The sequence below is a fragment of the Coregonus clupeaformis genome, chromosome 24, assembly GCF_020615455.1.
Source record: "Coregonus clupeaformis isolate EN_2021a chromosome 24, ASM2061545v1, whole genome shotgun sequence".
Taxonomy (NCBI): domain Eukaryota; kingdom Metazoa; phylum Chordata; class Actinopteri; order Salmoniformes; family Salmonidae; genus Coregonus; species Coregonus clupeaformis.
The window spans coordinates 61,852,403-61,864,079 of record NC_059215.1 but is presented as its reverse complement, the minus strand read 5'-3'; the positions used below and the strand labels follow the sequence as shown (position 1 = coordinate 61,864,079).

The 11,677-nt window shown below is 44.3% G+C and overlaps 3 protein-coding genes across 3 annotated transcripts in view; 2 read left to right on the top strand and 1 right to left on the bottom strand.

Annotated features, from left to right (window-relative positions):
* Positions 1–3,196: 3,196 nt before the first annotated feature.
* Positions 3,197–6,346, bottom strand: LOC121556766 (zinc finger protein ZIC 5). Its single transcript, XM_041870667.1, has 2 exons — positions 5,286–6,346; positions 3,197–4,750 (listed from the first exon to the last, which is right to left on the bottom strand). The coding sequence occupies exons 1-2, from the start codon at positions 5,761–5,763 to the stop codon at positions 4,305–4,307; spliced, it is 924 nt and encodes a 307-aa protein (XP_041726601.1). The 5' UTR covers positions 5,764–6,346; the 3' UTR covers positions 3,197–4,304.
* A 983-nt stretch (positions 6,347–7,329) lies between these two features.
* Positions 7,330–9,846, top strand: LOC121556765 (zinc finger protein ZIC 2). Its single transcript, XM_041870665.2, has 3 exons — positions 7,330–8,532; positions 8,814–8,977; positions 9,118–9,846. Exons 1-3 carry the CDS (start codon positions 7,680–7,682, stop codon positions 9,298–9,300), a joined length of 1,200 nt encoding a protein of 399 aa, XP_041726599.1. The 5' UTR covers positions 7,330–7,679; the 3' UTR covers positions 9,301–9,846.
* A 1,619-nt stretch (positions 9,847–11,465) lies between these two features.
* Positions 11,466–11,677, top strand: part of pcca (propionyl-CoA carboxylase subunit alpha) — a 38,854-nt gene continuing 38,642 nt past the window's right edge. The window contains exon 1 of the mRNA XM_045207403.1: positions 11,466–11,572. Within this exon, the coding sequence (XP_045063338.1) occupies positions 11,519–11,572 (54 nt within the window). The 5' untranslated portion in view covers positions 11,466–11,518. The remainder of the gene's footprint in view (positions 11,573–11,677) is intronic.

The window sequence follows — 11,677 nt, the reverse complement described above, 5'->3', positions numbered from 1 at the left end:
TAACCCCTCCTTTATGTTTTCCTCTCTCTCTCTCTCTCTCTCTCTCTGGGGAGGGGTGTCATGGTTGGCTTGACTCTAATGGAGGAACTCTCCTGTTCACCTCAATGTAAAAGTATTTCATTCTCCTCTCTCTCTCTCTCTCTCTCTCTCTCTCTCGCTCTCTCTCTCTCTCTCTCTGTCGCTCTCTCTCTCTGTCGCTCTCTCTCTCTCTCTGTCGCTCTCTCTCTCTCTCTCTGTCGCTCTCTCTCTCTCTCTGTCGCTCTCTCTCTCTCTCTGTCGCTCTCTCTCTCTCTCTCTCTGTCGCTCTCTCTCTCTCTCTCTCTGGCTCTGTCTCTGGCTGTCTTCTCTTGCTTATTAACTGATAATGAGCATTAGTCAACCACCAACACACCCCTCCTTCCCCAAATTCTAGCTGAGCAAATCACACACACACACACACCTCAGAGATACTGGGACAGAGCATGAAACATGTCTCTCTCTCTCTCTAACACACACACACGATCTTAGCAAGTTAGATCAACTCAACGTGGGAAAAAAATAAGATTTATGTGCTTTCTTGATAATATTTTTTATGAACCTTTGCGATGTAATTAAATCACAGGAGGTAACAGGAGTATCTTAGGCCCTATGGTAACAGGAGTATCTTAGGCTCTATGGTAACAGGAGTATCTTAGGCCCTATGGTAACAGGAGTATCTTAGGCCCTATGGTAACAGGAGTATCTTAGGCCCTATGGTAACAGGAGTATCTTAGGTCCTATGGCAACAGGAGTATCTTAGGCCCTATGGTAACAACAGTATCTTAGGCCCTATGGTAACAGGAGTATATTAGGCCCTATGGTAACAGGAGTATCTTAGGCCCTATGGTAACAGGAGTATCTTAGGTCCTATGGTAACAGGGGTATCTTAGGTCCTATGGTAACAGGAGTATATTAGGCCCTATGGTAACAGGAGTATCTTAGGCCCTATGGTAACAGGAGTATCTTGGGCCCTATGGTAACAGGAGTATCTTAGGTCCTATGGTAACAGGAGGATCTTAGGCCCTATGTTAACAGGAGTATATTAGGTCCTATGGTAACAGGAGTATCTTAGGTCCTATGGTAACAGGAGTATCTTAGGTCCTATGGTAACAGGAGTATCTTAGGCCCTATGGTAACAGGAGTATCTTAGGCCCTATGGTAACAGGAGTATCTTAGGCCCTATGGTAACAGGAGTATCTTAGGTCCTATGGTAACAGGAGTATCTTAGGCCCTATGGTAACAGGAGTATCTTAGGCCCTATGGTAACAGGCAGTCCGGAATATCTATGGTAACAGGCAGTTCAGAGTATTTATGGTAACAGGCAGTCTGGAATATCTATGGTAACAGGCAGTCCGGAGTATCTATGGTAACAGGCAGTCCGGGGTATCTATGGTAAAAGGCAGTTTGGAGTATCTATGGTAACAGGCAAAGCAACTACTATCCAAATCCATCAGAGCAAAGAAAGGTAAATGAGTCAAAAACTGCGAACTGGACACACACCTGTTTATGGGATTTTCAAATGGTCTGTTCTTTCCTTTTCATATTCAGTTTTTGTCCTATCATCCTTGAATCAGATGGATATGGGTTTAAAGGCCATGGAATATACCCTTTCACTCTGTATGCTATGGCCTCATCTCAGATGGCACCCGGTTCCCTATAAAGTGCACTACTTTCGACCAGACTCCAATGGGCTGTATAGGAAATAAGGTGTCATTTGGGATACAGCCTGTCCACAGAGTGGCGTCACTGGGTCTAAGAATGTCACTTTATTTGCAGTCAGCGTCCAAATCAGCTCAGCAGTGTTGTTAGGACAACAGAACGGTGTTCCCCCGGTAGGTTCCACTTTAAAAGCCCCTCTCTTTCTCATTCACTGGCGGCTGCCTTGTGGTCTACACACGCCTTGCAACCGGTTGGGCTGCCTTGTGGTCTACACACGCCTTGCAACCGGTTGGGCTGCCTTGTGGTCTACACACGCCTTGCAACCGGTTGGGCTGCCTTGTGGTCTACACACGCCTTGCAACCGGTTGGGCTGCCTTGTGGTCTACACACGCCTTGCAACCGGTTGGGCTGCCTTGTGGTCTACACACGCCTTGCAACCGGTTGGGCTGCCTTGTGGTCTACACACGCCTTGCAACCGGTTGGTGTTTGTCTGTTAGGTTTGACTACTTTACTCAAGGCTCTTTATCTGGTTGATTCATACCATTCACAAGGCACTTCCTGTATATAATGCAAACAAGAAAGTAGCATTTTCAACATTCAAAGTGAATAGAAACAGAGAAATGACATTCATAGTGCTTCCCAGAACGAAAGATGAGGCCCCTTTTATAGTCAATATGATTTATTTGTCAATACTGCTTCAGAGCAAGCAATGACAACGTGTTACTTCTGGGAAAAATGAAGTATGTGTATTTTGATACACACAGATTCTATTCACTTTGACCACATAGAAAACATATTCCTCTGACTGAAATATGCTGTTATTAGCATAGATATAGGATGAATTCTAGTTCTGTGGTAATTAGCAGTAAAATAATAGGCTTATATCAACATGGGAATAGAGTTTAATGAGGCACTTTGAAAGGCTGAGAAAATAGATTTAAACAACAATAAATGTTCCGAAAATATAATAAGCATCGTCACTGTAACTCATCCCCTCTGAACACAATACAGCAACAACCACCACATTGATCAGTACAGTCACATGTAAACAGAGTCTGGCTCACCATGAGGGTCTGGCAACATTTCTCACATTACTAATTCAACATAACCAATCATGGTTTACACCCTTGTCATTAACTGCATCATAAATGGCTTCTATAGGGCCAGAGTTGCTGTAGAAGGAAAGTGAACCATTACTTCCATTGGAAGTAGTCTATAGTAATTATTTGACAGTTATTGAGCCGAGCAAACAGTCTCAGAGGTACCGATACGTTTACATGAATGCACCGGAGATCTCTGCTCTAGTATGCGTAGTTATACAGGCAAACCTGAGCCCATTACATATTTACATTTACATTTTAGTCATTTAGCAGACGCTCTTATCCAGAGCGACTTACATTTACATATGTCAAATACTTGAGATGCACTTGATTTAGGCCCCGTGTAGCTCAGTTGGTAGACCATGGCGCTTGCAACGCCAGGGTTGTGGGTTCGATTCCCACGGGGTGCCAGTATGAAAAAAAAATGTATGCACTCACTAACTGTAAGTTGCTCTGGATAAGAGCGTCTGCTAAATGACTAAAATGTAAATTTAGTTTGCCTGGTACACAGGCACCAATGGACTAATCCCAAAAGTGCAAACTCCAAGGGAAATCAAGCGCACCTCAAATATCTTCAAGAATCTAACTCGGGTCAGGCCCCGTATTTACAAAGCAGTTTTGCCCTTTTAAATCATGATGAATAAGAGGTTGGAGCTGATCCTAGATTAGTATTCCTCCTCTGATAGGCTTTGTGGATATGGGCCCTGATCCTGGGTGTTTATCAGAGGGATGTTGTCTTCAATCTCTTATGGCAATACGTTTCATGGCTGCGGCTTCTCATTAGATAATACACTGACATTAGGGCCTGGTCGTCATAACGCCTATCAGAATACGAGTGCTTATCAAGGATCAGATCCTCCCTGTAATCTTTTTCAATATGATCTAAAAAGGCAAAACTGATCAGAGATCAGCACTCTTACGCTGTGAGACGCTTTATGAATACTGGCCCAGACATTCACACATACAGCAAGTCTCCATCACATCTGTCCATCTCCATATTGACAGGGGATGTATGTTGTGTTCACCACATCTCCATATTGACAGGGGACGTACGTTGTGTTCACCACATCTCCATGTTGACAGGGGACGTACGTTGTGTTCACCACATCTCCATATTGACAGGGGACGTACGTTGTGTTCACCACATCTCCATATTGACAGGGGACGTACGTTGTGTTCACCACATCTCCATATTGACAGGGGACGTATGTTGTGTTCACCACATCTCCATATTGACAGGGGACGTACGTTGTGTTCACCACATCTCCATATTGACAGGGGACGTACGTTATGTTCACCACATCTCCATATTGACAGGGGACGTACGTTGTGTTCACCACATCTCCATATTGACAGGGGACGTACGTTGTGTTCACCACATCTCCATATTGACAGGGGACGTATGTTGAGTTCACCACATCTCCATATTGACAGGGGACGTATGTTGTGTTCACCTTCCAGTTCTATCCCTGTATTTGGGATTCATTGTAGTTCACACAGTCCATACTGCAAAGCATTGTCCTGCTGCTACGTCGTATTATAATACTCCTCATCACCGCTACATGGCTCTGACTTGATCTCATCTGCTGTGAGTTGGAGGTAGTTCTGTCCCTGACCTGTGGTCCTGGTACACACGTACCACTCCTTAATGTTGGACACCGCCGGAGGCAGCGAGAGCCTAGAAGATGAGCAGTTAGTCCGCGAAGCTACATAATCCCGGGAACTACGTTTCCCAAGAATCCCTGTGAATGACAGGTCTATGGGTTCCGAGGTAGGAGAGGACTTGAGTGCGTTGAGGTGGATCTTCATGTGTTTTCTGAGGGAGCTGGGGTGTGTGTAGGACTTGAAGCAGCCGTGGGCCTTGCAGTCGTACGGTTTGGCGCTGGTGTGGACCTGCGAGTGCTTCTTACGGTCACTGCTGTTGGCAAATTTCCGCAGGCAGCCGGTGAACTCACATTGAAATGGCTTCTCACCTAGAAAAAGAGGTGAAGATATTATGGGGAGGAAATAGAATGTCACATGATATCAGTCACAAGACTAAACATCTTCAACACAACATACAAGGTCCACCCTACTGTTTTTACCATGCACCATCTGTCAGCTTGGAGTTGGTGGAGCTGCGTGAAATATGGCAAACAGTGTCACTTCACTGATTGAGAACAACATCCCTTTCTACAGCTTGCTTCACTGGCTCTCCTTTAAGGTCCTTTGCTTCTTGTCAATGGGCAAACCCCACCACACAATGTAACCTGCTACTCCACAATCAGGCTACTTCCTGAATAGGACTGTGTGTGGAAGATGTCAACATGATGACGTGCTCTGCATGTCTGGCAAGCAGTGACTGACCTACTGTATATCATCAGAAATGTTGTCCAATTGTTTAGCTTTAGTATAGGCCCAATGACGCTATGTAGAATAACATAACCTTTCACTATGGCCTGAAGGAGACGAAAAGGTAGGTTCTTTTTTGGCATTCCCAGTGTCCTTTATGGAACATAATCTACATACCTGTGTGCGTGCGCGTGTGAATCTTGAGGTTTTCCGACCGAGCGAACACTTTCCCGCAGTCTGGGAAAGTACAGGAGAATGGTTTCTCCCCAGTGTGTACCCTGATGTGGTTTATCAGTTTATATTTGGCTTTAAACGCCTTTCCTTCTCTCAGGCATTCTTCCCACATACAAACATGGCTCAGGGGCTCGAGCCCAGCGACGTGCTCGGTGCTTACGTGGTCCACCAGCTCGTGCATGGAGCTGAAAGTTTGGTCGCATATCCTTTGTTTTGAAGTTCGGTCACGGTGCTCGTGGTCCGTCCATTTGCAGACCAGCTCGGGCTTTATAGGCCTGTTGTTGTTGTTGTTGGAGTATTCCGCATAGGCGCCGGTGGAGGCAGCGCGCGGCGGAGGAGAAGCGATGTATGAGGCCATGGAATTGTTATTGCGGAGCAGAGAGTGGCCATTGTGGCGATGGCGACCACCCGGCCGCTGCATGGTAGTAGAGACGGGCCTCGAGCTGGCTGCCTTACCGTTCTCCGTCCTTTATGCTTCCTGTAGCTGTAGACAGAAACCGCGCTGATTTGGGGAAACCACGTGGATCTTAACGCGGTCCGCCCAGGTTTTGGACTACTGAGGGGCATGAAGCATATTCTGTAAATTGGCCGTAAACCCGGTTAGAACCAGGTGGTCCGTCCCCCCATAGCTGTAAGAAAAACTCGCAGATCTATGGCTGTATCCCAATGTTGTAAAATGGCGTCCTCTCTTCATCTCCTCTTCCTCAGCTCAGGCGGCACTGATCTGAAAAACACAAGAAAGCAATATGGCGGATGAAGGGGATTTCTTTCCTCACTCCAGTCTTTTCAGATCAGTGGAGACGAAGGAAAGGAGATGAGAATATACTCTGAATTATTGAGATGCGCCCCCAGTGGTAAGCATGAGGACGCTTGCCAAGTGAACATCTGTGGCATCTACAGGCCGGGCCCACATATGCATATCTCAATGCCCTCTATAGCCTATCATGAGAAGCCAGGCCTACTTCAAATGGAATCAATGTTGGCTGATGGATTTTTTTCTCCCCCGATTAACAAAAATAAACGTTGTTTTCTTTTGCCACGTTTGGTTTTGTTATAGCCTATATCTTTTCCTTGGACATTTGTCACATAATTGAATTGACAATAGAATATCAAATATTTCCTTTGCAGAATATCCACTTTTCATTCTTTATATGGTTTTACACATTCAGTGGACAGTGAGCATCATGGGATGCCATGTTATGTTCCAAAATTAAAGTATCTTGAAGATTCTGCTAATAATTTGGAATCAGATTTCAAACATTTCCAATGTTATTTTGGTCCAAAAACGGTTTTCTTGTATTTTCCTCTGAGCCTCTAACAGGGCAGGGTTAATGTTTTATGTGTCCATAGAGACACTTCATTCTCTCAGACTGAAAGGTTCTTTTTTTCCCTCCAACCGCAGAGCTGCAGGGCTGCCTTTGAACTTGACTCACTCCTGTGGTGTTGCCAGCAGGACAAAGAGGTAGTGCCGTGCTTAACTGTAACCATGGAGCAATGTAACTTTTTGGGGTCGTTTTTCTCCTTGCTGTAAGTCCATCTTATTCACTTGAAACATAAATATCCTTGGGGTTTTTATTTAGGCCTAACGAAATTGTATGGCTGAGGTGCATCAGTTAAAACAGATTTGACCTTTGATCTGCCATAACATGTGGTTAGCTTGCAAAATGTATTAAACGCTTGTGTGTGTGTGAGTGAAAATATATACTTTCCACACAACTGAATACATATTTTTTTCATATCACTATTCAGCATGCAAGCAACGTAAATGAAGTGACTAGTTTAAGTTTCAAGATTTCACCTAAAATGAGTAATTTTCCCGTTAAGACTTTCCATAGTAATAGAACATGGGCGGAGCAAGCATCGATTAGTCACGAGATGCTTGCCTTTAATTGGTGGAATGACTGGGATCGATTAGCTGCTGTGGCAAATCAGAGTGCGTTTGGGGAACACCCGGGGTTCTGTAAAAAGGGGAGGTAAGAAGTGCCCATTGAAGACCCTGGGATAAGCATTTTCACGTTGTAGGGAACAGTCATACTTACAAACAGCATTCTGAAGATACACCACGGAGCCACAAGACCTTTATTAATTCCCGGTACATTCCTGTTGAGACTCCTGCAAAACTATCCATTCATAGCTTGCAGGCGTTTTTGCTCCTTAGGGTGCTTAGGAATTCTCTGGCTTATGTTTTGCAGCAAGATATTGAGTCCTCATTTGAGAATGAAACATATTTTTATTTAGAGCTTTTGGACACTTCTTCAACCGCTTTCTACGCACGCGTACAGTTCAAATATTTACTTTGCGTATCGTTCCATTCATCGAGCCCAGGCTCGTGCTGTGATGCTGTTGGAGGGAGGTCACCAGCACTCAGGCACAGGGGTCAGTGCGAGCGCGTTCCAAAGGCACCACTCAGTGCATTCACCAGCCGAGATGCAGGAGAGAGACCCCAGCTTTATGGAGTCGGTCCACATCGCCACCCAGGGACCCGGGTATGGCCCATCCTACGCCAACTCCACACGGGACTTTATCATGCGCAACCGGGGATTCGGAGACTCTTCCCCTGCCAGCGATCAGCACTCTCTCCTCAGGACTATGGCTGGGTCCCTCCATCACTCACACGTCGAGGGCCAGGGGCATGGACACCTCCTCTTTCCCGGGATGCACGACCAGCACCACGGCTCTGCTAACGTGCTGGGCGGCCGGCTGGGACTACCAGGGGAGGTGTTCGGTAGAGCGGACCAGTATCACCATGTTTCCGGCCCAAGGAGCGACCCTTACGGCCAATATGGGGCCATGGGTCTCAACATGGGCATGGCAGCTCACCACCATCATCACCCAGCCGCGTTCTTCCGCTTCATGCGGCAGCAGTGCATCAAACAAGAGTTGATCTGCAAGTGGATAGACCCGGACCAGCCCGGAGGGGCGAGCCGGTGCTGTGGCAAGACCTACGGCACCATGCACGAGCTGGTTACGCACGTCTCCGTGGAGCACGTCGGTGGGCCCGAGCAGAGTAGCCACACCTGCTTCTGGGAAGAGTGCCCGCGCGAGAACAAATCGTTCAAGGCCAAATACAAGCTGGTGAATCATATTCGGGTGCACACTGGAGAGAAGCCTTTCCCGTGCCCGTTCCCCGGATGCAGCAAGGTCTTTGCGCGCTCGGAGAACTTGAAGATACACAAGAGGACGCACACAGGTAATTCCAAAAGAAATATGTCTGCAGGTTGAATATCTCATGGATATAAACTTCTGTTTTAGATATCTGATTGAGTTTTATATGGAGTGAGGTTATTTAGAAAGTTTATAGGCAAATGGCCTTAAAAAATTATGCATAACTCTCCCATGTTTTATTTGGTGATGTGCTTTGGGTTTTATCTGCAGGGCCTATAACTAAATTGTATCAGATATTTTGAGAACAACTGTGACTGTATTTATACCAACAAACATATTTAAATTCCTCATTTTGTTCTCTTCCAGGGGAGAAACCGTTCATGTGTGATTTCTTCGGCTGCGACAGACGCTTCGCAAACAGCAGTGACCGCAAAAAACACCTGCACGTTCACACGTCTGACAAGCCCTATCTGTGCAAGATGTGTGACAAGTCCTACACACACCCCAGCTCTCTGAGAAAACATATGAAGGTCCATTTTCTCTCATTACCAAAATATGCTTCTCCTGGACACCTTTGTTCGGTGACAAAAGTGTGGAAACCTTTGTGTCGAAATTGTGGTCATTTTTGAGAGAGAGTGTTTTTTGACGGATTTGTTTTTATTTCTTTCAGGTGCATGATTCTCTGTCAGTAGCAGACACGTCGCCCCGAGCCAGCAGCGGGTATGAGTCCTCGACGCCCCCGGGTTTAGTGTCCCCTGCCTCGGAGACCCAGAGCAACATGTCCCCGGACTCTGCGGTCCTCAGTAGCGGACACAGCAACCTCTCGTCCAACTTCAGTGAGTGGTATGTCTGAGGAGGACCACACTCAAGAGTAACGGGAAAACGACCGCAAAAAAATGAAGCAAAACGACAATGAGCATCTGACTGGCCTAAATGGACGCTTTACGCGCGATTGAAATATGACTCAAGAACGTTGCACTAAAACATTGGAAGCCAAAGAAGAAAATGTCTGATGTCAAAAAACGTTATTTCTTTCGTTGGTTGTTGAATTATCAGTATTATGATTCTCATATCAGTCTTTCGCTGTCATTTTGGGGGCGGTTATTTTTGTAGTTGATTGGGAGTTTGTGATTTGACCATGAAATATTTTAAAGTATTTTAAATAAGTGCCAAAGTTAACCTCAGTTTAATTGTGCACAATTATTTTATTGGAAACAAGTTTTTGTTGAAGTTAACGGGATTTGGGGGGTATGACTTGAAAAGGTTGAATATTCGTTGTCCTCCATGAACGACCTCTTGAGATGCCTATAGTTGAGACATAATTTATATAAAAAGAAAACTGCTGTGTTACTTTGCTGTAATTCTGTTTCCAAACGTGTTAATAAAATGAATCTGATTTTTAAAATGCCTGTCTACGTTCCTTTTTTAATTCGTGGCGCTCTGTGAATGTGGTGCATTAAAACACAGGTCATTTTGAATGGCGGCTCCTTGCACCAACAAGTATGATATGGAATTTATATACAAGTGTAAATTGTATATGTACACATTATTGATTATATATGATAAATTATCATGGATCTTTTCAGAATCATCAATTATTTCTTATTTATTTGGAGCTCCAATAGGATTTTTAAAATTCTTACTTAATCCTTAATATGGCAGGACAACTTGGATTGATCACCACAAATTATTGTTTATGAGAAATACAACTTGTTTTGTTATTTCATATTTTTTTTTAATGGTCATTGAAATGAGACCCCTTTAGTTTATTAATTCGACCATTTTAAAAATAAGCACACGAGTAAAATCATCGAGGATAACAAAGTCTGGAGCTGTGTTCGGATTCCCATACTAACATACTGTATACTACATACTCGATTTACGTCACAAATAGTGCGGTTAGTATGAGTATTCGAACACGGCTCGGGTCTTTTTTCCATTGTGGTCCTGTTGTGACGAGATGGCTAGGCAAGACCGGCAACACGGTTGGACACAGTATGGCAGCGAGATACAACAAAAACATACAAACATTTATTTAATTATTGCAGTTACATCGTAAGTGACATTTATATGGGCACAGAAGACATGACAGTTTTTAACCTTCTTTTTAAAGCTGCCCAGAGAGGACGTCGTTTTTATGGGCAGAGGCAACTCATCCCACTGTGAGGCTCCTTCTACAAGAAAGTACCTCTCTCAGCATTACTCCTGAACCTGTAGAAGCACACATTAGCAACACCTGATCTGGAGCTGTGGGTGTGTGCATCCCTAACATGGGGAAAGACAACAGTCAGTTATTTGGCCGCAGAACCATACATAATACTGTAAACCAGACCCAGTCATTTTTGACAGGTTGGAATTTACAAGGCCTGCTACATTCTGTTTTTATACCTGTCATTGCAGTGGACAATACCGAGAAAGAATAGACAGCAGGAAAGAACGGTAAAAGAGTTGGAGAAAGAAGCCTATAGGCTACCCCAAATAAATGCACTGTTGGTTAAGGGCTGTAAGTAAGCATTTCACTGTAATGTCTGCACCTGTTGTATTCGGCGCATGTGGCCAATACAATTTGATTTGATTTGATTGGAATAAACCCGGAAATAGACCCAATTGCATCATTTCAGTTTTTATAGATTTTGTCCCCATTTCCAGATAATAATGAAGATACATTGATATTGTGCGTGACTGTATTCTACTGAATGTATGACACTAAAATTACATTTAGAAAATATAGAATTTTGTAATGGATTTCTTCTAGGCTTATCACTGTAAAAGTTCACAAATTCCACATTTCACTAGAGGCCCACTATGTTGATAATATTCAACATAATTGTTGTTCGTATCATTTGAAAAGGTAAGAAAACAGGTGAGAAAATAGATGGACACAGAAGTAAGACGACACTTACATTATAAAAGTAGGTTACTGTATGATCAATTACAGCTAAATACAGTGGAACAAATGTAATCCCTCAAACTCTACGGATGTACGTACGTACGTCTACGTACGATAAGTCGATTTGATTGGAAGACGGAGCATACGCCCCTATCAACGTCACTCCCTCACCCCGACAGACATGGCGGCGTACATGATCACTCCAACCCTGCAAAGAGTTTTGCTTGCTGCTAAGGTGAGCTGTCAGTTATTGCAACCTTACTCTTGTAGCTAGTTATTTCAAATTCACGAAGAGCTCTTGCAATACCGAAACACCCGAAAATCGATGCTTTTACTGCAA

Bases quoted from the DNA above. Each gene is read 5' to 3' on its own strand.
- LOC121556766 (XM_041870667.1), bottom strand. From the start codon at position 5,763: ATGCAGCGGCCGGGTGGTCGCCATCGCCACAATGGCCACTCTCTGCTC. The intron at 4,751-5,285 runs GTATGTAGATTA...CTCTTTTTCTAG, and splicing joins TCACACGCGCACGCACACAG to GTGAGAAGCCATTTCAATGT.
- LOC121556765 (XM_041870665.2), top strand. From the start codon at position 7,680: ATGCTGTTGGAGGGAGGTCACCAGCACTCAGGCACAGGGGTCAGTGCG. The intron at 8,533-8,813 runs GTAATTCCAAAA...GTTCTCTTCCAG, and splicing joins ACACAAGAGGACGCACACAG to GGGAGAAACCGTTCATGTGT. The intron at 8,978-9,117 runs GTCCATTTTCTC...TATTTCTTTCAG, and splicing joins CTCTGAGAAAACATATGAAG to GTGCATGATTCTCTGTCAGT.